Source organism: Salvelinus alpinus, chromosome 29 (genome assembly GCF_045679555.1).
Source record: "Salvelinus alpinus chromosome 29, SLU_Salpinus.1, whole genome shotgun sequence".
In the NCBI taxonomy this organism is placed as follows: Eukaryota; Metazoa; Chordata; class Actinopteri; order Salmoniformes; family Salmonidae; genus Salvelinus; species Salvelinus alpinus.
This window is the reverse complement of record NC_092114.1, coordinates 20160424-20184852: the sequence shown is the minus strand read 5'-3', so window position 1 is coordinate 20184852 and position 24429 is coordinate 20160424. Positions and strand designations below refer to the sequence as shown.

The 24429-nt window shown below is 45.7% G+C and overlaps 1 protein-coding gene across 1 annotated transcript in view; it reads left to right on the top strand.

The window, feature by feature from the left end:
- Positions 1 to 23930, top strand: part of LOC139559256 (potassium voltage-gated channel subfamily KQT member 4-like) — a 143828-nt gene extending 119898 nt beyond the window's left edge. The window contains exons 5-14 of the mRNA XM_071375075.1: positions 4989 to 5114; positions 5458 to 5568; positions 5664 to 5759; positions 6118 to 6206; positions 7055 to 7180; positions 10227 to 10456; positions 10616 to 10715; positions 15924 to 16055; positions 16219 to 16363; positions 19842 to 23930. Coding sequence (XP_071231176.1) covers positions 4989 to 5114; positions 5458 to 5568; positions 5664 to 5759; positions 6118 to 6206; positions 7055 to 7180; positions 10227 to 10456; positions 10616 to 10715; positions 15924 to 16055; positions 16219 to 16363; positions 19842 to 20045 — 1359 coding nt within the window. The 3' untranslated portion in view covers positions 20046 to 23930. The remainder of the gene's footprint in view (positions 1 to 4988; positions 5115 to 5457; positions 5569 to 5663; positions 5760 to 6117; positions 6207 to 7054; positions 7181 to 10226; positions 10457 to 10615; positions 10716 to 15923; positions 16056 to 16218; positions 16364 to 19841) is intronic.
- The last annotated feature ends 499 nt before the right edge of the window (positions 23931 to 24429 follow it).

Here is a 24429-nt window from a genome sequence, read left to right as displayed (position 1 = left end):
GTGATGGTGGTGTTTATAGTGTTGTCAGGTGATGGTGGTGATGATTATAGTGTTGTCAGGTGATGGTGGTGATGATTGTGTTGACTGGTGGTGGTGGTGATTGGCAGGTGTCTTCACTAACATTTTCAACATGTCCCTGATTGAGTCTGTAATACCAACATGCTTCAAGCAGACCACCATAGTCCCTGTGCCCAAGAACACAAAGGCAACCTGCCTAAATGACTACAGACCCGTAGCACTCACGTCTGTAGCCATGAAGTACTTTGAAAGGCTGGTAATGGCTCACATCAACACCATTATCCCAGAAACCCTAGACCCACTCCAATTTGCATACCACCCCAACAGATCCACAGATGATGCAATCTCTATTGCAATCCACACTGCCCTTTCCCACCTGGACAAAAGGAACACTTATGTGAGAATGCTATTCATTGACTACAGCTCAGCGTTCAACACCATAGTACCCTCAAAGCTCATCAATAAGCTAAGGATCCTGGGACTAAACACCTCCCTCTGCAACTGGATCCTGGACTTCCTGACGGGTCGCCCCCAGGTGGTAAGGGTAGGTAGCAACACATCTGCCACACTGATCCTCAACACTGGAGCTCCCCAAGGGGTGCGTGCTCAGTCCCCTCCTGTACTCCCTGTTCACCCACGACTGCATGGCCAGGCACGTGTCCAACACCATCATTAAGTTTGCTGACGACACAACAGTGGTAGGCCTGATCAACGACGAGACAGGAGGTCAGAGACCTGGCCGTGTGGTGCCAGAATAAACGACCTATCCCTCAACGTAACCAAGACTAATGACATGATTGTGAACTACAGGAAAAGGAGCACCGAGCATGTCCCCATTCTCATCGACGGGGCTGTAGTGGAGCAGGTTCAGAGCTTCAAATTCCTTGGTGTCCACATCAACAACAAACTAGAATGGTCCAAACACACCAAGACCGTCGTGAAGAGGGCACGACAAAGCCTATTCTCCCTCAGGAAACTAAAAAGATTTGGCATGGGTCCTGAGATCCTCAAAAGGTTCTACAGCTGCAACATCGAGAGCATCCTGACCGGTTGCATCACTGCCTGCCTGGCCTCTGACCGCAAGGCACTTCAGAGGGTAGTGCGTACGGCCCAATACATCACTGGGGCAAAGCTGCCTGCCATCCAGGACCTCTACACCAGGCGGTGTCAGAGGAAGGCCCTAAAAATTGTCAAAGACCCCAGCCACCCCAGTCATAGACTGTTCTCTCTGCTACCGCATGGCAAGCGGTACCGGAGTGCCAAGTCTAGGACAAAAAGGCTTCTCAACAGTTTTTACCCCCAAGCCATAAGACTTCTGAACAGGTAACCAATGGTTACCCGGACTATTTACATTGTGTGCCCCCCCCAACCCCTCTTTTATGCTGCTGCTACTCTCTGTTTATCTTATATGCATAGTCACTTTAACCATACATCCATGTACATACTACCTCAATTGGCCTGACCAACCAGTGCTCCTGCATATTGGCTAACTGGGCTATCTGCCTTGTGTCCCACCTCCCGCCAACCCCTCCTTTTACACTACTGCTACTCTCTGTTCATCATATATGCATAGTCACTTTAACCATACCTACATGTACATACTACCTCAATAAGCCTGACTAACCGGTGTCTGTATATAGCCTTGCTACTCTTATTTTCAAATGTATTTTTACTGTTGTTTTATTTCTTTACTTACCCCCCCCCCCACACACACACACACACACACACCTTTTTTTCGCACTATTGGTTAGTGCCTGTAAGTAAGCATTTCACTGTAAGGTCTACACCTGTTGTAGTCAGCGCACGCTACAAATAAACTTTGATTTGATTGTGTTGCCAGGTGATGGTGGTGATGATTATAGTGTTGTCAGGTGATGGTGGTGATGAATATAGTGTTCTCAGGTGATGGTGGTGATGATTATAGTGTTGTCAGGTGATGGTGGTGATGATTATAGTGTTCTCAGGTGATGGTGGTGATGATTATAGTGTTGTCAGGTGATGGTGGTGATGATTATTGTGTTGTCAGGTGGAGGTGTTTGTGTTGTCAGGTGGTGGTGATGATTATAGTGTTGTCAGGTGGTGGGGTGGTGTCAGGTGATTGCGTTGTCAGGTATTGGTGGTGGGGATTGCATTGTCAGGTATTGGTGGTGGGGATTGCATTGTCAGGTATTGGTGGTGGGGATTGCATTGTCAGGTGATGGTTGGGATTGCGTTGTCAGGTGGTGGTGGTGATTGTGTTGTCAGGTGATGGTGGTGATTGCATTGTCAGGTGTTGGTGGTGATCATAGTGTTGTTAGGTGTTGGTGGTGATGATTATAGTGTTGTCAGGTGTTTATTAGTGATGCTTTTAGTGTTGTCAGGTGATGCTGGTGATTGTGTTGTCAGGTGATGCTGGTGATTGTGTTGTCAGGTGATGCTGGTGATTATTGTGTTGTCAGGTGATGCTGGTGATTTTGTTGGCACGTGATGCTGGTGATTATTGTGTTGTCAGGTGATGCTTGTGATTTTGTTGGCACGTGATGCTGGTGATTGTGTTGTCACGTGATTGTGGTGGTGATTGTGTTGTCACGTGATTGTGGTGGTGATTGTGTTGTCACGTGATTGTGGTGGTGATTGTGTTGGCACGTGATGGTGGTGGTGATTGTGTTGTCTGGTGGTGGTGGTGATTGTGTTGTCACGTGATGATGGTGGTGATTGTGTTGTCACGTGATGATGGTGGTGATTGTGTTGTCACGTGATGATGGTGGTGATTGTGTTGTCTGGTGGTGGTGGTGGTGGTGATTGTGTTGTCTGGTGGTGGTGGTGATTGTGTTGTCACGTGATGATGGTGGTGATTGTGTTGTCACATGATTGTGGTGGTGATTGTGTTGTCTGGTGATTGTGTGGTCAGGTGATGGTGGGATTGTGTGGTCAGGTGATGGTGGGATTGTGTGGTCAGGTGATGGTGGGGATTGTGTGGTCAGGTGATGGTGGGGATTGTGTGGTCAGGTGATGGTGTTGTCAGGTGATGGTGGGGATTGTGTGGTCAGGTGATGGTGGGGATTGTGTTGTCAGGTGATGGTGGGGATTGTGTTGTCAGGTGATGGTGGGGATTGTGTGGTCAGGTGGTGGTGGGGATTGTGATGGTGGGTATTGTGTTGTCAGGTGATGGTGGGGATTGTGTTGTCAGGTGATGGTGGGGATTGTGTTGTCAGGTGATGGTGGGGATTGTGTGGTCAGGTGGTGGTGGGGATTGTCATGGTGGGGATTGTGTGGTCAGGTGGTGGTGGGGATTGTGTTGTCAGGTGATGGTGGGGATTGTGTTGTCAGGTGATGGTGGGGATTGTGATGGTGGGGATTGTGATGGTGGGATTGTGTTGTCAGGTGATGGTGGGGATTGTGTTGTCAGGTGATGGTGGGGATTTTGATGGTGGGGATTGTGTTGTCAGGTGATGGTGGGGATTGTGATGGTGGGGATTGTGTGGTCAGGTGGTGGTGGGGATTGTCATGGTGGGGATTGTGTTGTCAGGTGATAGTGGGGATTTTGATGGTGGGGATTATGTTGTCAGGTGATGGTGGGGATTGTGATGGTGGTGATTTTGTTGTCAGGTGGTGGTGATGATTGTGTTGTCAGGTGATGTGGATGATTGTGTTGTCAGGTGATGTGGATGATTGTGTTGTCAGGTGGTGGTGATGATTGTGTTGTCAGGTGGTGGTGATGATTGTGTTGTCAGGTGGTGGTGGTGATTGTGTTGTCAGGTGATGGTTGTGGTTTATAGTGTTGTCAGGTGATGCTGGTGATTGTGTTGTCAGGTGGTGGTGATGATTGTGTTGTCAGGTGATGTGGATGATTGTGTTGTCAGGTGATGTGGATGATTGTGTTGTCAGGTGATGGTGGTGATTGTGTTGTCAGGTGATGGTGGTGATTGTGTTGTCAGGTGGTGGTGGTGATTGTGTTGTCAGGTGGTGGTGGTTGTGATGATGATTATAGTGTTTTCAGGTGGTGGTGGGGATTGTGTTGTCAGGTGGTGGTGGGGATTGTGTTGTCAGGTGGTGGTGGTTGTGTTGTCAGGTGATGGTGGTGATTGTGTTGTCAGGTGGTGGTGGTGATTGTGTTGTCAGGTGGTGGTGGTGATTGTGTTGTCAGGTGATGGTGGTGGTTGTGTTGTCAGGTGATGGTGATGGTGGTGATTGTGTTGTCAGGTGGTGGTGGTGATTGTGTTGTCAGGTGGTGGTGATGATTGTGTTGTCAGGTGGTGGTGATGATTGTGTTGTCATTTGATTACTGTGATTATTATTATTTGACCATGCTGGTAATTTATGAACATTTGAACATCTTGGCCATGTTCTGTTATAATCTCCACCGTGCTTAGCCACCGTGCTTCTACACCTGCATTGCTTGCTGTTTGGGGTTTTAGGCTGGGTTTCTGTACAGCACTTTGAGATATCAGCTGATGTAAGAAGGGCTATATAAATACATTTGATTTGATTTGTTGGCAGGTGATTGTGTTGTCGGGTGATTGTGGTGATTGTGTTGTCGGGTGATTGTTGTGGTGGTGATTGTGTTGTCGGGTGATTGTGGTGATTGTGTTGTCGGGTGATTGTGTTGTCGGGTGATTGTGTTGTCGGGTGATTGTGTTGTCGGGTGATTGTGTTGTCAGGTGAATGTGGTGATTATTGTGTTGTCAGGTGAATGTGGTGGTGATTGTGTTGTCGGGTGATGATTGTGTTGTCGGGTGATTGGTGTGGTGATTGTGTTGTCAGGTGGTGATTGTGTTAGGTGATTGTGGTCGTGGTGATTATTGTGTTGTCAGGTGAATGTGGTGATTATTGTGTTGTCAGGTGATTGTGTCAGGTGATTGTGTTGTCAGGTGATGTTGATGGGTTTGCTCTTTAATGTTTGGCATATATTGATTGATGTTCATATATTATGGTTTTGATGATGTTATGATAATGACTACCCGCCCCTCCCCCCTCTTTCTCGGTCTCAGGAGCTCATTACAGCGTGGTACATTGGTTTCCTGGTATTGATCTTTGCCTCCTTCCTGGTTTACCTGGCAGAGAAGGACGTCAACACAGAGTTCAACACCTACGCAGACTCCCTCTGGTGGGGAACGGTCAGTACCACACACACACAGGAAAGATTGCATTGCATTGGATAGCAGCCGTCTTCTGGGCTCCTGACCAATTCTGCTATTGTTGGAAAAGGACCCATACGCATTTCACAGTTAGCCTACACCTGTTGTTTACGAAGCATGTGACAAATAACATTTGATTTGACACACACACCCACTGACTTGGGTATAAATTGCCCTTTCTCCAGATCTTGGATGAGACTGACCAATAGACAATAAGGTCTCTCTAGTACCATGCTGTTTTACTAGTATAGCTCTGTATAGTATTTACCACTGGAAGACTTCTTCTCACACTCTGTGTGTGTGTGTGTGTTTCTATGCCCAGATTACTCTCACCACCATCGGCTATGGTGACAAGACACCCCGCACCTGGTTGGGCCGACTTCTAGCTGCCGGTTTCGCGCTCCTGGGTGTGTCCTTCTTCGCCCTTCCTGCTGTGAGTCTCTCTCATTGGTGTACATCACTGTCAGTTCCCCTCCCAGCCAATCGGAACTCATGCCTCTGACCCTCTCCTTCTGACCCCTCTCTCAGGGTATCCTGGGGTCAGGCTTTGCCCTGAAGGTGCAGGAGCAGCACAGACAGAAGCACTTTGAGAAGAGGAGGACTCCTGCTGCCAACCTTATACAGGTGACCACAGATAGCTCAGGTATCATCCACTCAATCAACAGACTAGGTCATAAGGGGTGACAGGTAGCATAGTGGTTAGAGCGTTGGACCAGTAACCGGAAGGTTGCGTGATCGAATCCCCGAGCTGACAAGGTAAAAATCTGTCGTTTGTCCCCTGAACAAGGCAGTTAACCCACTGTTCCTAGGCTGTCATTGTAAATAAGAGTTTGTTCTTAACTGACTTGCCTAGTTAAATAAAGTTTAAATAAAAAAATAATAACTGAACCCAGCAACAAATTGCTGTATGATTGGATCATTTTTCTGTAGTGGCTTAACGTGTTCCTGCATGTTCCTGTGTGCCTGCGTGTGTGTGTTCCAGGCTGCGTGGCGTCTGTACTCTACTGATGCTCAGCACTCCTACCTGACAGCCACTTGGTACTTCTATGACAGCATGCTTCCATCCTTCAGGTAGATACTCCCTTCTGCTCTCCAATAATGCCGTGGTTGTGTGGTTGTGTGGTTGTGTGTTGGTGCTGGTCGACCCATGAATTTAACCATCCCCACTGTACATGAAATTAAAAGGACAAAATGTTTGTACAGGTAGATTTGACTTAGGTGTGACTTGGAGTAGCAAGCGTGTCTCACCTATCCTAAAATAATGTGGTTTTGAAAGCCAGCTGACACTGCTAACCGGTTGAACATTGAGAGAGCATTGTAGGGAGATGAGGAGAGACTGAATTATAGGAGCTAGGAAGAGAACCTAAATGTAACTTTCACCTACATATAATTAACATGACACACACATGAACATACACACATGAACGTACAGAAATATACAACAATTATCAATATCCCAGCAATTGAGTTGCTTTTACCAGTGGTGACCGTGGGCATTCTATCTTCCTGATCTAAAACGGTGGGGTGCACTTTCATTCATTTTCATTCTCCCTTTTTAAGTTATTACAGGTTTCTTCAGGCCTCAAATATGACTACCACCATTGTTTATCTGTTTATTTCATAAGATTGTATTCTCTTATTTATTTTAAGTATTTACATTTGACTCATTTAGTTTGTTTAAAAAGAGGGGGACTTTTGTGACTTACATATACCTTTTTTTTGCCTCTTAGCTCTGTGTCCAGTAACAAGCAAAGTGTGTTGATGGTGCCATCAATATTTGTCATACTTCATTTTGATAAATTACATATGAATTATCCCCGTCTTTTTTATGTTTTGACCCTTAATTTGACATCCTTTTTATGTTTTTATTTTTTTTGTCGTTTCTTGCTTTCTTTGTTTTTTTGTGCACATGGGGTCAGAGAACTGACACTACTGTTCAGTCACCTTCAGCGACGGCGTAGCGCCAAGAATGTCCTTCACAACTCCCACAACACCCTGCTGTCCGGGCTACGGCCCTACAGCTCCCCCTACCTGTCAGGGGACAGGTACGCACCACCACCACACACACACACACACACACACACACACACAGATAAACGACAGACCGATATATAGATGCACACCGACATATACACACGCAAGAAAAGATCACGGTGACACATGCACTCATTTGTATCAAACAATCTCTCACCAGAGGATGCCGCAGGTTTTACTCCTTATAGCAGCGAGCTGGTTCAGAAAGAAATGCTGGCTGTTCCCTGGTCTGTGGTTTCTGTGTGGATGTACTGTTGTGTATCTTAACCACCTGTCACTAATACTGATTCCAGACCTGTGTGTAATTAACAGCACCGCCTGCTCCATCTCTGTCTGCCTCTCATTCACTTTCCTCGTCTGATTCATCTTCATGTCAACTCCATCACCCTCATCCATTCATCCCCTCTTTCTCTCCTTTTTGTCCCGCTCTCTCTCTCTCTCTCCTGTCATCCACTTCTTTTCCATGTCATCCCTCCATCAACCCTGTTCTCAGGAAGGCAGAAGTCCCTTGCAGGTTTGTTCTTGTCTTCTGAACATATGTGTCTCTGCATTCTCTCTCTGACAAATCCAGCTAAGAAGTGGTCCTCCATGGTAATGGGAAAAACAATGGGATACAACCCAGCATGACAGATGCATACAATAACATGCCATGTTTTCCAAGGTATATGTTTGGTCTTGTAGCCCCTCAATATGAACCAGATGTATGCTGTATTTGCCATACAGTTGATTGAATAGTACTGCATGTACAGAAAGACATTAATAACACATTGATGGCAGTGTGTCTCCCAATCAAGAAGACAATGGTTAGGTGTGGAGCTAATTATTTCGACCTTCTGGAACGGGGGCTGCAGTCATATTATGGATATACTCCGGTGAACTGCTTCCTCTGCAGACTCTCCTGCTGCCTACAGTACACCCCCAACTCAACACCTCCCTCCTCCATGGGTGTGTGTCAATAAATTGTCAAACCTTCAACGTGAAAGGAGACTAGGAAATGAAGCCATTTAAGACGGTTGAGTTGCAGTAGTGGGCTTACCCCTCCACTTCACCCTCTCCTTCTCTCCTTTTCACCTCCCTCAGCCCCTCACCTTTTATGATCTCACTGCCTGCGTACCCTGCCTCTGCTCTCCTTTTTCCTCCTCCTCTTTCTCTCCTATCTTCCAATTCTCCTTTCCTCCTCTGTCCTCTCCCCTTCTAGCCCCCCACCCCCTCTTCCTCTTCTCCTCCTCCTCTTCCCCTTCTCTCCTCTTCCTCTCCTCCTATTCGCCTCACCCTCCCTCTGCCTTGTGTGTCTCCTCAGTCAACTTGTTTCTAAAAAGCGGTCTCTTCTGGATTCATGCTGGCCGCAAGCAGCAGAGGTATCCACGGTGACAAGCCTGTGCATGGGGCACGCCACCCCCCCTCCCATCCGCCCTTACTCACACACTACCCCCTTCTCACTCTGCCTGAGGGTCCCAAAGCCTTCTGTCCCAGTGCAGTGGGTGTGTCTCTGTACATTTTCTCCTTCAAATAAGGAGTTGTCCCCTTGAAATATCCCACTTTCAATAAGGAGTTGGTCCCCTTGAAATATCCCACTTTCAATAAGGAGTTGGTCCCCTCGAAATATCCCACTTTCAATAAGGAGTTGGTTTTAGTCTCTTCATTTAGCATAGTGTGAAGACACTTGTCATTGAGGATGGTCATCAGGCTAAAAATTGCTGAAATTTGTTTGGTTGTAAATTGCACATTTGATATTCACATTTTGGAATTGATCTTTGAGAATGGGAAACACTCTGCTCTGGTGTAGAAATCTTTGACTGAGCCTTTATTGTGTGAGAAGAATGACAGGGTGTTCTGTTTAAAGGATAACTCTGTTGTAAACCACTTTCTTTCAGTGAACCGGATGACACAATAAACCATGCATTCTTTATTGGAAAACAAAGGAATTTGTTTCATGGTTTATGTGGATCTAATGTCAGCATTGGCCTCCTCACACACTTACAGATTTTACAGCATATTTAATATTTTGTACAGAAGTTTGTGACAAATAAAAAATAAAAGTTTTCTAAAAAGGTCAAATAGTTAGGAAGTCACGCATGCTGTTTTCTTAATACTGTTGCATGACCGTTACTTGTTAATTGTACACATTATTCATGCATGCGTTCTTTGATCACTTCTGCTCTGTAGTGAATTATGGAGAAAGGGTTCAAATGATCCTGTATGCAATGCAACCATATGCTTGTTGTACTTTTGCGACTCGTTCCCACTCAATAAAAACCCACGCAGAAACATTTCCCTCCCCTGATAGATGTTTCCCTTTCGTCTGCTAAAATGTTTCTCTTCAAGTCCTGTGCTCAGTATACCGTGCATGTCTTTGGAGGATTCAGCTGTATTTTTAACCCTACTATATCCCTTTTTTATTTAATTTCCTTTCCAATGGAATGCAAAGGGCTAACAGTAATTCAACATCTTACTCTGTCCACCCTCCCCTTCTAAGTCAACCTGAGCATTTCAGCTCCGGCGTATGAAATGCCATTTCCCCTAATGCTTTTCCAGCTATTTAAATATTAATTTAAATGTCAGGCCAGCGCACAAACAAGGATTATACCAGCGTAAACAACATGTCTCTAATCGTTCTCTGGTGCGTGACGTTTGAAATGCTTTGTGACTTTGTAACATGTAAGTGGTCACAGAGTGTACGTCACAATTTGCTCCCTATTCCCTATATATACCTATACCCAGCCAGTCAATAAACCAGCCAGTCAGTCATGCCTGTGTGAAATCTCCGTCTGAATGTCTGTCTCTGTTCTCTCTGTGCTTTGTTGGTCATTGAGTATGCTGTGTGTGACTGTTTTAATGGGAGTCAGTAGCTACACACTATCTAGTGTACTGCTGTCTGTACCTGCTAACTACCTGGGTCTGCTCCTCTGCTGATTGGCTAAACTCAGTGTCTAAAACAACTGGATCGTCCACTGGACCTATAGTTAATGAGGAAAATCACACAACAGAACTCTAAGGATGTCCTAAGTGACAGATAAACACATGGACACAAGTTCATTTCCTTCGTTGTTCCAGCAGCAGCAAAATGGGATTCCGGGACAGGATGCGGCTGAACAACTCCCGTTCGTCCCAGGCGAGCCGGAACAAGGCGTCCCAGCTGCCTCCCGGGATGAGTGTCCGCCAGTCGCCCAGCACGGAGAACGTCCCAGAAGCCACCAGTCCCGGAAAGGTGCAGAAGAGCTGGAGCTTCAACGACCGCACGCGGTTCCGCACCTCCCTACGACTCAAACCCAGACCTCCTGCAGACGGTGGGAACTGGGACTTGACTCACTCACACACACACACACTCGCTACATTTACATACACACTTAAACAGTACATACTCACATACTGTCTCACGTATGTTCTTGTACTCACTCACTCACTCCCTCTCACGTTTAACTATATCGTTGCTGTCCTGTCTCCAGTGGAAGGAGTAGGGGAGGACAGTGTTGAAGACAAACCATATTGTGATGTTGCCATGGAGGAGGTGATCCCAGCAGTGAAGACCTTGATACGGGCTGTTAGGTGAGTCCTACAGCACCCCTACATGTACCCACAGAGGACCTACTGGTCCACATCATGATGGAACCAGGTCACCTGTCTCCTCTCTGGTCCTATTGTCGCAATAGGCCCTAGTATTATATTTGGGCCTACAGTACTTCCTGTTATGGTGGATGGAGTAAGATGAATGGTTGGCTCCTCCAGTGGACTCTGGCCGTATGCAGTTTCGGCTGATGGTAGGGAAATGTCCTCTTTAGTGTGATAACTGATCCTTCCTGCCGCAGGCCAGCTGCTCGGCTCTGACCTTGTCTCAGTCAATCATTCAGGGCCTGGAGGGCAGCTGACAGAGCCGTGATCATGGAGAGTCTATTGCAGAGCTCCATGTTAGTGATACACTGTGTGTTTTAGTGATCACTCCCTGGCCGCCAAAAATAGACAAACATGACATCGTCACTATACTAGTCTGTATTGTACAGTTATTTTGTCTCGTCTTACTTTGATGGAATTGATCATAAGAATTTGTTGACCAAAGTCTTCATATAACATTGTTTTACAGGTAAGGTTGTGCATGCTGTAGTGTAGTCGTGTACATAGACCACCTTTCTATGCCCACAAGGAAACTTCCAATATTAGGAAAAACTAGCTACGATATAAGGAATGGAGAAAGAATGGTGTGAAGGAACGAGACAAATGCCTAGCTGGCAAACCTATGCACTAATTAACGGCTCCATGTGTTCAGGGGGGAAAAACACGACCCCTTGAGGTTTCTCTGTGCTTAACCATGTAAATATCCTGGAGGGATACCTTCATCCCTCTACACACACGGACGCACGCACATGCAAAACTTATTCCACTGAGGGAGGCAGAAAAACACTACAATTGCCAGCAAACATCTGTCAATGAGGCAGGTATGTTGGTCTGTGGGTAGTTGGTGTGAGTGGATTGTATTGAACCACTACTGGCAGATCCCAAGGGTCAGCCATACAGACACAGCATCTTTCATGTTGCATCAGACTATGTGTGTGTGTTTCCACAGTATGCTATAAGTATGAGGGGTTATGTGAGTGCGTGTGTTTATATGAAAGGGATAGTGGATTGGGTCTGGATTCATTTGAGTGTAGGCTCTATTAGCTACCATACTGAAACGTGAATATTCTTTGTCGACACGTGTATATACATCACTGTAGAAACACTGGAACACTGGAAACTTATGTAAGACACACTTAAGATTGATGTCTTTTAAGAAACAGGTAGATATTAGCATCGACTGTATTGCTGAGGCTTCACTATAGGAAGGCTACTGTAGTTAATCAGCCTGCCTACTTGCCTGTGTAAATGTGTGGTGTTTGGGATATGTAGGGATGGTGAGAGGAAGAGGGAGGAGAGAGAGATCTGCATACTCATTGTAGTACTCAATCTAATCAAGTTGTGCTAAAGCCACTAGTAGTCAATTTCTGTATTTCTGCACAGTTGTGAACATTTTATATTTTTGAAACTGTTTTATCCAGAGTTTGTAAAGTCAACCATTTGCCTATTGTTTGATCCTCCGTGTTAAGGGTTTTAAAGAAGTGATAGTTCCATTCCTCTGCTTTTAAAGTTAGAAGCTGTTGATTGAGCTCATGTAAGCAGGAGTTCCTCTTTTGGTGTTAGACAGCAGGTAGCCTAACGGTTTGAGCATTGGCCCAGTAACTGAAATGTCGCTGTTTTGAACACCGGAAGAAGACTCTTGAGCCAACAAGGTGAAAAATCTGTCTATGTGCCCTTGAGCAAGGCACTTAAACCTCATTTGCTCCAATGGCGCTGTACTTACTATGGCTGACCCTATAAAACAACACAAACTGCACCTGTCCTCCATCACAACTCACTTCACTGCTGTTGCCATGAGTCATTCACATAAAACCAAACCAAAAACGACCGAATGCTGACTTGAATATGTTTGGTCCAGATCTCAATAACTTGTTGGTACTGATTCCCTACCAGAGCCTCTGAGTCTGTAGCTAATGATTTAGTGCACCCAGTGCCAACTATGCCTCTATACCAGGTAGCTGCTGTGGGAATACTTCAGTCAGCCAATGCATTAATACGATCATACCACTCGATGAAGAGAGAGACTCAGCGCTTTGAAGAACCCCTTAGAGGATGGAAATAAAATTATATTTTTCTTTCTTTTTCTTGTTCATTCCTTTCTACTTTTCCTTACTCTTTCTTTTACCCACACCTGAGACCCACCCGGACAGAAAAAAATATGCATCTACCTGCAAAATAAAAAAAATACATCTTGCCAAAATATTTTTGAAAAACTCCGTAGTCATCAAGAGCGCACTGTGAGGAGGAGGAAGGAGGAAGGGTGCGCTGACGGCCTCTGTGGTACCAGCTGTCGACCACCAGCCCTCTTTTTCTACTTTCTCTCTCTCTCCTGCAGAGCAGAAGAAAGAAAAGCGAGAAAGAGAGGGAAAGGGGGATAAAGAGGAAGAGTGTGTGTTTGCCATCAACACACTAGCGTTGCAGCACAGCGTAGCAGCACATAGCACTAAACTGCCATTGCACATGCCAGTTGTTCAGTCGCCAACAATGGTTAACACGTTTCCACGTTACATTGTGTTCCACATCCCTGCTGTGATGTGTGTGTGTTTGTGTGTGTCTGTTTCACCAAACCACCACCACTACATATGTAATGTGTGTGTCCTCCCCCTGACAGAACACACTGATATTAAAGAGGTCTTAGCCCGTCTGTGTGTGTGAGATAATGTTTCCTCATAAAACAGCCCCCCTCCCCTCTGTGCCCACTCCGACTCATGGAGCAATCCATCACGCGCTTGGGATGACAGGTTAAGTGCGTCTGTTTTGCTACGCTAACATTTTGGTGTGTCCTGTATTCTGCCGAGCCAGCACCTCAGTGTCCGGGCGGCTGACTACTCTCCTATAGTGTGACAAGCAGCCAGAACTCTGCCCAGTATATGTTCAACACTCTACAGCCCCAACACACTCTTTACTTCTCTCTAGGAAAGGCCAACGATTGGTGGAGTGTGGATGTGAATATAATTAGATTTGTACACTGGGAGTCAGAGCATCTGTCTCTGTCCTCTAACTGTGGGGTCACCACACACACACAACACACACACAGCTGTCTCGCTGAGAGGAGGTAGACTAGACACACACAGGGGTCCACCTCGTGTGCGTGTGTGAGAGAGAGAGAGGCTGACTAAGCAGAGGGCCAGGGTGTGCAGAAAACCGAGTGTGTCCCTCTCTCCTTACACAGTGCACCGGAACAAGGGTGTCTTATATGCACAGTGCTTTGGGAACGTATTCAGACCCCTTGACTTTTTCCAAATTGTATTAGGTTACAGCCTTATTTCTAAAATGGATTACATTTTTTTTTTTTAATTCCTCAGCAATCTACATATAATACCCGATAATGACAAAGTGAAAACGGGTTTTTAGACATTTTTGCAAATGTATTAAAAATAAAAAACAGAAACCTTATTTACATAAGTATTCAAACCCTTTGCTATGAGACTCGAAATTGAGCTCAGGTGCATCCTGTTTCCATTGATCATCCTTGAGATGTTTCTACAACTTAATTGGAGTCCCACTGTGGTAAATTCAATTGATTGGACATGATTTGGAAAGGCACACACCTGTCGATATAAGGTCCCACAGTTGACAGTGCATGTCAGAGCAAAAACCAAGCCATTAGGTCAAAGGAATTGTCCGTAGAGCTCCGAGACAGGATTGTGTTGAGGCTCAGATCTGGGGAAGGAAACCAAAACATTTCTGAAGCATTGAAGGTCCCCAAAAACAGTGGCCTCCATCATTCTTAAATGGAAGAAGTTTGGAACCAACAAGACTCTTCCTAGAGCTGGCCGCCCGGACAAACTTAGCAATCAGGGGAGAAAGGCCTTGGTTAGGGAGGTGACCAAGAACCCGATGGTCACTCTGACAGAGCTCTAGAGTTCCTCTGTGGAGATGGGAGAACCTTCCAGAAGGACAACCATCTCTGCAGCACTCCATCAATCAGGCCTTTTATGGTAGAGTGAACAGACGGATGCCACTCCTCAGTAAAAGGCACATGACAGCCCGCTTGGAGTTTGCCAAAAGGCACCTAAAGACTCTCAAACCATGAGAAACAAGATTCTCTGGTCCGATGAAACCAAGATTGAACTCTTTGGCCTGAATGCCAAGCGTCACGTCTGGAGGAAACCTGGCACCATCCCTACGGTAAAGCATGGTTGTGGCAGCATCATGCTGTGGAGATGTTTTCCAGCGGCAGGGACTGAGAGACTAGTCAGGATCGAGGCAAAGATGAACGGAGCAAAGTACAGAGAAGTCCTTGATGGAAACTTGCTCCACAGCGCTCAAGACCTCAGACTGGGGTGAAGTTTCATCTTCCAACAGACAATGACCCGAAGCACACAGCCAAGATGATGCAGGAGTGGCTTTGGGACAAGTCTCTGAATTTCCTTGAGTGGTCCAGCCAGAGCCCGGACCCAATCGAATATCTCTGGAGAGACCTGAAAATAGCTGTGCAGTGATGCTGCCCATCCAACCTGACAGAGCTTGAGAGGATCTGCAGAGAAGAATGGGAGAAACTCCCCAAATACAGATATTACAAGCTTTTAGCGTCATGCCCAAGAAGACTCGATGCTCTTAACCGCTGCCAAAGGTGCTTCAACAAAGTACTGATTAAAGGATCTGAATACTTACAAAACTGAAATATCACATTTATGTATTAAAAAAATAAAAATAAATTGCAAACATTTCTAAAAAACAGTTTTTGCTTTGTCATTGAGGTATTGTGTGTAGATTGATAAGAAAAATATATATTTGATAAATTTTAGGATAAGACTGTAACGTAACAAAATGTGAAGAAAGTGAAGGGGTCTGAATACTTTCCGAAGGCACTGTATACAGTCCGTGTTCTATACATGGCTCTACATATGTCATTGGTAATACAGAACCAATGCCATTGTCAAAGTCCACAACAAAGCGGAATCCCTGCAGTACTCCAGTGGTTTCCTTTTAATGAGGCCATTTGTGAATAATATTGAGAAGGTCACTTTGGCTGCAAATCCCACTTAATCACACCTATGTAGTTGCATTGATGAAGTGCATGACTTGTTTCATGGTTTAACACTTTTGCAGTATTCACTGGTTTTATTCTGCAGTGTGAAGCACCCACAGGCAACACATTCTAGTAGATCTCTACTAATGTGTGTGTGTGTGTGTGTGTAGGATTCTGAAGTTCCTGGTGGCCAAGCGGAAGTTTAAGGAGACTCTGCGTCCATACGACGTGAAGGACGTCATAGAGCAGTACTCTGCTGGACACCTGGACATGCTGGGGAGGATCAAGAGTCTACAAACCAGGTACACACACAAACACACACACACACACACACACAACCTACAACAGTTGGAGACACAGTGGATTCGTTCCACACACACTCTATCAGTAGTAACCATAACACCACTAAATGAATCATTTTGATAATGATTGTTTATTGTTGTGTGTTGTCCTGGTCCTCCCCAGAGTGGATCAGATAGTGGGTCGTGGATCGTCCTACCAGCCAGATAATAAGAAGGTGAGGAGTGAGAAGGGAGAGAAGACCCCTCCAGAACTGGACCTTATGGACGAGCTCAGTATGATGGGACGTGTCATCAAGGTGGAGAAACAGGTACAGAGCTCCAGTACAGTAGGTTGATCATCATGTTAACGCACGGCCACGGCCACTGCCACGGCCACCACTTTAAGACAGGAAAAACCCTGACCCTCAATGCGTGGCTTTCCTGATTAGGCTAATATTCCATGTACACTGAGCAAAAATACAAACGCAACATTTTAAAGTGCTGGTCCCATGTTTCATGAGCTGAAATAAAAGATTCCAGAAATTTTTCATAAGCACAAAGTTAATTCATATTTTTTTTTTTGCTCGGTTGCCTTTTCCTGTAGTCCACAATAATCTCCTTAGTCTTGGTTACGTTGAGGGATAGGTTGTTATTCTGGCACCAACCCGGCCAGGTCTCTGACTTCCTCCCTATAGGCTGTCTCATCGTTGTCGGTGATCAGGCCTACCACTGTTGTGTCGTCTGCAAACTTAATGATGGTGTTGGAGTCATGCCTGGCCATGCAGTCGTGGGTGAACAGGGAGTACAGGAGGGGACTAAGCACGCAACCCTGGGGAGCTCCAGGGTTGAGGATCAGCGTGGCAGATGTGTTGCTACCTACCCCCAGCACCTGGGGGGCGGCCTGTCAGGAAGTCCAATATTCAGTTGCAGAGGGAGGTGTTTAATCCCAGGATCCTTAGCTTAGTGATCAGCTTTGAGGGTACTATGGTGTTGAACGCTGAGCTGTAGTCAATGAATAGCATTTTCACATAAGTGTTCATTTTGTCCAGGTGGGAAAGGGCAGTGTGGAGTGCAGAGATTGCATAATCTGTGGATCTGTTTTGGGCGGTATGCACATTTGAGTGGGTCTAGGGTTTCTGGGATAATGGTGTTGATGTGAGGCATTACCAACCTTTCAAAGCACTTCATTGCTACGGACGTGAGTGCTACGGGTCTGTTGTCATTTAGGCAGGTTACCTTTGTATTCCTGGGCACAGGGACTATGGTGGTCTGCTTGAAACATGTTGGTATTACAGACTCAATCAGGGACATGTTGAAAATGTCAGTGAAGACACCTGTCAGTTGGTAAGCACATGCCCGGCGCACACGTCCTGGTAATCCGTCTGGCCCCGCAGCCTTGTATGTTGACCTGTTTAGAGGTCTTACTCACGTCGGCTATGGAGAGCGTGATCACACAGTCGTCCGGAACAGCTGATGCTCTCATGCATGCCTCAGTGTTGCTTGTCTTGAAGCGAGCATAGAAGTGATTTAGCTCGTCTGGTAGGCTCGTGTCACTGGGTAGCTTGCGGCTGTGCTTCCCTTTGTAGTCTGTATTAGTTTGCAAGGCCTGCCACATAAGACGAGCGTCGGAGCCGTTGTAGTATGATTCAATCTTAGCCCTGTATTGACGTGTTGCCTGTTTGATGGTTCGTCGCAGGGTATAGCAGGATTTCTTGTAAGCTTCCGAGTTAGAGTTCCGCACCTTGAAAGCGGCAGCTCTACCCTTTAGCTCAGTGTGAATGTTGCCTGTAATCCTTGGCTTCTGGTTGGGGTATGTACATACAGTCACTGTGGGGACGACGTCCTCAATGTACTTATTGATAAAGCCAGTGACTGATGTGGTGTACTCCTCAATGCCATTGGAAGAATCCCGGAACATGTTCCAGTCTGTGATAGCAAAGCAGTCCTGTTGTTTAGCATCTGCTTCTCTGACCACTTTTTTATAGACCGAGTCACTGGTGCTTCCTGCTTTAATTTTTGCTTGTAAGCAGGAATCAGGGGGATAGAGTTGTGGTCGGATTTACCAAATAGAGGGCGAGGGAGAGCTTTGTACGCATCTCTGTGTGTGGAGTACAGGTGATCTAGAATTGTTTTCCCTCTGGTTGCACATTTAACATGTTGATGGAAATTTGGTAGAACTGATTTACGTTTCCCTGCATTAAAGTCTCCGGCCACTAGGAGTGCCGCCTCTGGGTGAGTGGTTTCCTGTTTGCTTATTTCTTTATACAGCTGACTGAGTGTGGTCTTAGTGCCAGCATATGTTTGTGGTGGAAAATAAACAGCCACGGAAAGTATAGCTGAAAACTCTCTAGGCAAGTAGTGTGGCCTGCAATTTATCACAATATACTTCAGGCGAGCAAAATCTAGAGACGTCCTTTGATTTCGTGCACTAGCTGTTTACAAATATGCACAGACCGCCCCCCCCTCGTCTTACTTTGTGCTGTTCTATCTTGCCGGTGCAGTGTTTATCCCGCTAGCTGAATATCCATGTCGTCATTCAGCCACGATTCCGTGAAACATAGGATATTACAGTTTTGATGTTCCGTTGGCAGGATATTCGTGATCGTACCTCGTCTAGTTCATTGTCCAATGATTGCACGTTGGCGAGTAGTATTGACGGTAGCGGCAGCTTTCCCACTCGCCTTTTTCGGGTCCTGACCAGGCATCCAGCTCTTTGTCCTCTGTACCTGCGTCGCTTCCTCTTGCAAATAACGGGGATGTCGGCCCTGCCGGGTGTTTGGAGAATGTCTTGTGCGGCTTGTATGTTGAAGAAAAAATCTTTGTCTAATCCGAGGTGAGTGATTGCTGTCCTGATATCCAGAAGCTCTTTTTTTGCCGTAAGATACGGTTGCAGAAACATTATGTACAAAATAAGTAACATTTTATCCTTTGTCAAGGTATTCCATCCACCTGACAGGTGGATTTTTTCCACCACAAACATATGCTGGCACTAAGACCACACTCAGTCATAGCAAGAAGCTGATTAAACAGCATGATCATTACACAGGTGTGCTGGGGACAATAAAAGGCCACTCTAAAATGTGCAGTTTTGTCACACAACACAATGCCACAGATGTCTCAAGTTTTGAGAGCATGCAATTAGCATGCTGACTGCAGGAATGTCCACCAGAGCTGTTGCTAGAGAATTGAATGTTCATTTCTCGACTATAAGCCGCCTCCAACGTCTTTTTAAAGAATTTAGCAGGACGTCCAACCGTCCTCACAACCGCAGACCACGCAGCCCAGAACCTCCACATCCGGCTTTTTCACTTGCAGGATCGTCAGGGGAGGTGGGGTGCTGAGGAGTATTTCTGTTTGTAATAAAGCCCTTTTGTGGGGAAAAACGCATTCTGATTGCGCATTCTGATTGGCTTGGCCTGGCTCTCAAGTGGGTGCCGTCCCAGGCCCACCCATGGCTGCGCCCCTGTCCAGTCATGTGAAATCCATAGATCAGGACCTAATTTATTTAATTGACCGATTTCCTTATATGAACTGTAACTCAGCAAAATCTTTGAAATTGTTGCATGTTGCGGTTATATTTTTGTTCAGTATAATATAGGGGTGATGTGAGTGCATGATTTCTCAATTTATGCTTGTATTTGTCTAATGATAATTATTGGGTTAGTAGTACTATGTAACTGCCATTTAGCTTTGTAATTTATAATGAAATACCCAGTAAAAAAGACTATCATAATCATTGCTCATTAATAATGTCATAAATAGATTTTAGTGCACAACAATAATTAGTGTGTGTTAATCTCTGTACAGGTGCAGTCGATAGAGAACAAGCTGGACCTCCTTCTTAACTTCTACACACAGTGTCTGAAGAAAGGCTCGTCCAACTTCACCTTGTCGTCCCTGTTAGAACCAGACCTGACGTCGGACTACCACAGCCCCACAGACCATCGTGACCTTTTCCCCTACGCCAACACACTCAACATCTCCCACTCAGAGTCCAGCAACATGGAGTGACTGGTATTGTACTCACTGACTGGGGCTGAGTCGCGGCATGAACTGGGTCCACCGCTAGACCCTCACCACAATGGCCCTGAGATGTCATGTCACTATACTGGACTGTAGCAGCACCCCTGGAGCAACCCACTATGCCAATAGCTCTTCCCACTAATCACCAAACCAATTTGATTCCTAACTTTGGAGGTCTGACTCCTTTAGGAATTCACAGTCCACACCTTAGGGCCCACCCTTTTTACCATCGACTGATCCTCATCTTTAATCATTTCTCCCTCCACATACACTACATGGCCAAAAGTATGTGGTCAACCCTTCAAATGAGTGGATTCGGCTATTTCAGCCACACCCGTTACTGACAGGTGTATAAAATCGAGCACAAAGCCATGCAATCTCCATAGACAAACATTGGCAGTAGAATGACCTGTACTGAAGAGCTCAGTGACATTCAACGTGGCACCATCATAGGATGCCACCAAGTCAGTTCGTCATATTTCTGCCATGCTAGAGCTGCCCTGGTCAACTGTAAGTGCTGTTATTGTGAAGTGGACACGTCTAGGAGCAACAACGGCTCAGCCACGAGGTGGTAGGCCACACAAGCTCACAGAACAGGACTGCCAAGTGCTAAAGCGTATAGCGTGTGTAAAAATCGTCTGTCCTCGGTTGCAACACTCACTACCAAGTTCCAAACTGCCTCTGGAAGCATTGCCAGCACAAGGACTGTTCGTTGGGAGCTTCATGAAATGGGTTTCCGTGGCCGAGCAGCTGCGCACAAGCCTAAGATCACAATGCGAGATGCCAAGCGTCGGCTGGAGTAGTGTAAAGCTCGCCACCATTGAAGCAGTGGAAATGCGTTCTCTGGAGTGATGAATCACGCTATGCATTCTGGCGATGACAGGAGAACGCTACCTGCCCGACTGCATATTGCCAACTGTGTAGTTTGGTGGAGGAGGAATAATGATCTGGGGCTGTTTTTCATGGTTTGGGCTAGGCCCTTAGTTCCAGTGAAGGGGAATCTTAACGCTACAGCATACAATGACATTCTAGAGGATTCTGTGCTTCCAACTTTGTGGCAACAGTTTGGTAAAGGCCCTTTCCTGTTTCAGCATGACAATGCTCCCGTGCACAAAGCGAGGTCCATACAGAAATGGTTTTTCGAGATCGGTGTGGAAGAACTTGACTGGCCTGCACAGAGCCTTGACTTCAACCCCATCGAACACCTTCTGGGATGAATTGGAACGCCGACTGCGAGCCAAGCCTAATCGCCCAACATCAGTGCCCGACCTCACTAATGCTCTTGTGGCTGAATGGAAGCAAGTCCCTGCAGCAATGTTCCATCATATAATGGAAATCCTTCCCAGAAGGGTGGAGGCTGTTATAGCAGCAAAGGGGGGACCAACTCTATATTAATACCCATGATTTTGGAATGAGATGTTTGACGAGAGGGTGATCACACACTTTTGGCCATGTGGTGTATTTTAAATCATCTGCTCCATTTTAGAGACCCCACTAGTGGAGTCTTCATCATACTATTCTTTCTCTGTTTACAAACCAGCACCCATCAACCCTAACTACTCCTCACATGAAGCCCTTTCACTCACACCCTACCTCCACACCCTCCTTCCACACCCTCCTCCCTTAATCCTCTCCCATCATCTTCATCTGGCCATAGCCCTATCCAACCCTAACCCAGCCTCAAGTGAACCAGTGGAGTCCCTACTGAACATGCATACACTGGCCACCAGAGGGTACCATCTGAGCAGAGTCCTGGCCCGAAGCCGCTCTCCGCACACCCCTCTGTCTCAGTACCTATGGGAAGAAGAAGAAGAAGAAGAGAGAAAACAACACTACTACTTGACCACCTAACACTACTAACTGACCAGTTTCACTCACCAACCACATCATATATACTGTATCTATCTATGCCTTTTCCTAAATATCAACCCAAGTTTGGGTTTTGTACATTTTTTACACGGTTTGGTGTTCTGTTATCCGCTCAGTTTTTTTCCCTCTACTGGTTTCCTAATTTGTAATCAATAGATTTCCAGATGAACCAATGAACTGCTGCAGCTCTCCAACAGTCAGAATAGCTTTGATTTGTTTGATTAGTTCTCTAATCTGTTGCTATAGGAGACGGACTGTCTCTAAGCTTCTGATGAATATACTGTGTGCGCCCTGTTCTGTCCCCTCCTCACCTCCTCACCACACTGTCCACAGCTCAACTCAACTTCCTTTCTGAGGCACTGCAAAGACGTCATGTCCCCATCTACTCCACTGTGGGGATACCCAGACTGGAAAAAAGCCCCAAAAATGGACGACTCGTCATGAATGGAAAGATTTCACCAAAGCATCAGTTCTCTGACCTTGCCCTAAAGTCCAGGTTGTTACATGATTCTCGTTCTACCCTCGTCCTCATTAACAGTATGCTGTCCTGAAAAAAAGAGGGACTAGGTTACGACAAGAGAAGAACTTAGGCCTCGTGTGTGACACTTGTTCCATCCCTCTTTGAAGTACATCCATGCCACTCCGATAGTCTCCCGACTCATGATTCTCTATACAAAAAGCCCTCTTTGCAAAAAAAGAAAAGAAAGTGACTCCTTGAATACAGCCAATATGGTATTGCATAATAGTGAGAGAAATACTGGAAGGAGGCAGGCTCTAATTTCTAAATCAGTTTGGAATGGGGAATCTCTCTCTAGCATTGTTTCATGGCATTCGGAAGAGATTTTACACGTCTTCACAAAGGGTCAGGTTAAAGGGGATATTGTATGTTTTCTACCTGTTGATCCCTTTAAAAACCTCTGTCTTGCCGCCCACCGCTCAGACATGCTTGTTCCTCAGACCAGACCAAAGGGTAAGAAAACACTGACCCCAAGTCAGACTATAGAGGGTGATGTCCCTTCTCTCTGTATCAATACTCCTCCATTCTCACCCGTCTTTGTTGTATAGTATCTCACTCCTGTTTCATGTCAGCTGGTTTAGGCCGGCCAATCAGCTCATGTCTATGATGAGATGTATTCCAAACCAACCAACTATCACGCATTCTTAGGCTGCGTTCCAACATCAACACTAGCATACTACTTAGAATGCATGCACGAACCATAATAGCTTAAAAGCAGTGTGCTAGTGTGGATGTTGGACCAGAGCCTTAGTTTCTCTCATTGTCGATAGAGAAATCTTGTCTCGTTGATTCGCCCAACACACGCACCTTCTCATGATGCACGTCGCACATTGAGTGAACAGACTGAGTACTGTTGGTGTGATGTAGCCAGTCGTGTGAATGGTACAGTCAGGTGGTGGCTGATAAGATAATGCCTGGGAGGCATTCATCCATGTCAGAAGCATGATCTCTGGTACTGTAGCCTCTCCTATCTATGCATGCGTCTTAGCCAATAGCTTTATAACGACTTCTTTACTGCATCTAACCCTGGCAGGATTCAATGCAGACGTCCTCCTTGCATTATCTACAATAGAGGGTCCACTTTAGCCATATGGTGTATGGTTGTTTTTATGGTTCGCTGACAGACCCTAAACAATGGTTTGCTCATAGAGGTAATGTTATGTAAAGATTTTCTAATGGACAGAACTGGAGAACACACACCCCAAAGTTATTTTCTTGTACCCACTGTAGTGGACACTATGGCACCTGAAGAGACTCCTGTAATAACTGTAATCAGAATACTTGTAAGTAGTCCTTTCTGTTTGTTCATACACTCCACCGCGTCTCCTCTGACAGCTAAAATTACATGGACCATTTCTATGATTGTATTTTTGTGTTTTTTTTATTGTTTAAAGTGAATGTTAGATTTGAGTCCGTTATGAATGTGTCCCATTTTGTTTTTTGATATTGCATCCTATAAAGTTGAATAAATGTAGCATTTTTGTCAAGTTGACGATGCATGACTGTTCTCAGACACTCCCATACTTCTCTCTCTCTCACACACACACACACACACACACACACACACACACACACACACACACACACACACACACACACACACACACACACACACACACACACACACACACACACACACACACACACACACACACACAGTCTCAGAGCTCAACGATTGATTTGACTGTTGTTAGCCATAATTGCATCCGGCCCTAACAATGGAGGACATTTTCTTTTTCTCAGAATCACAGTTCTCTGTTTTCAGCCAGTACAAGCAAGTCTCTGGCACCATGAGAGGCTTGGACTAATGAATTAGGTTCAATCAAGCCAACATTTAGTTGATTCAGGTGCATAAATGTACCATTCAAAGCGTCTGGAGATTCTGAAGCATTTTACGCTTGGGAGATCTGGTGTTTTTGTTGGTGCTATTGTCAAATCGACAACACGTGACTGTTCGGAGTTAGACAATGGCAAGACCACATTCAG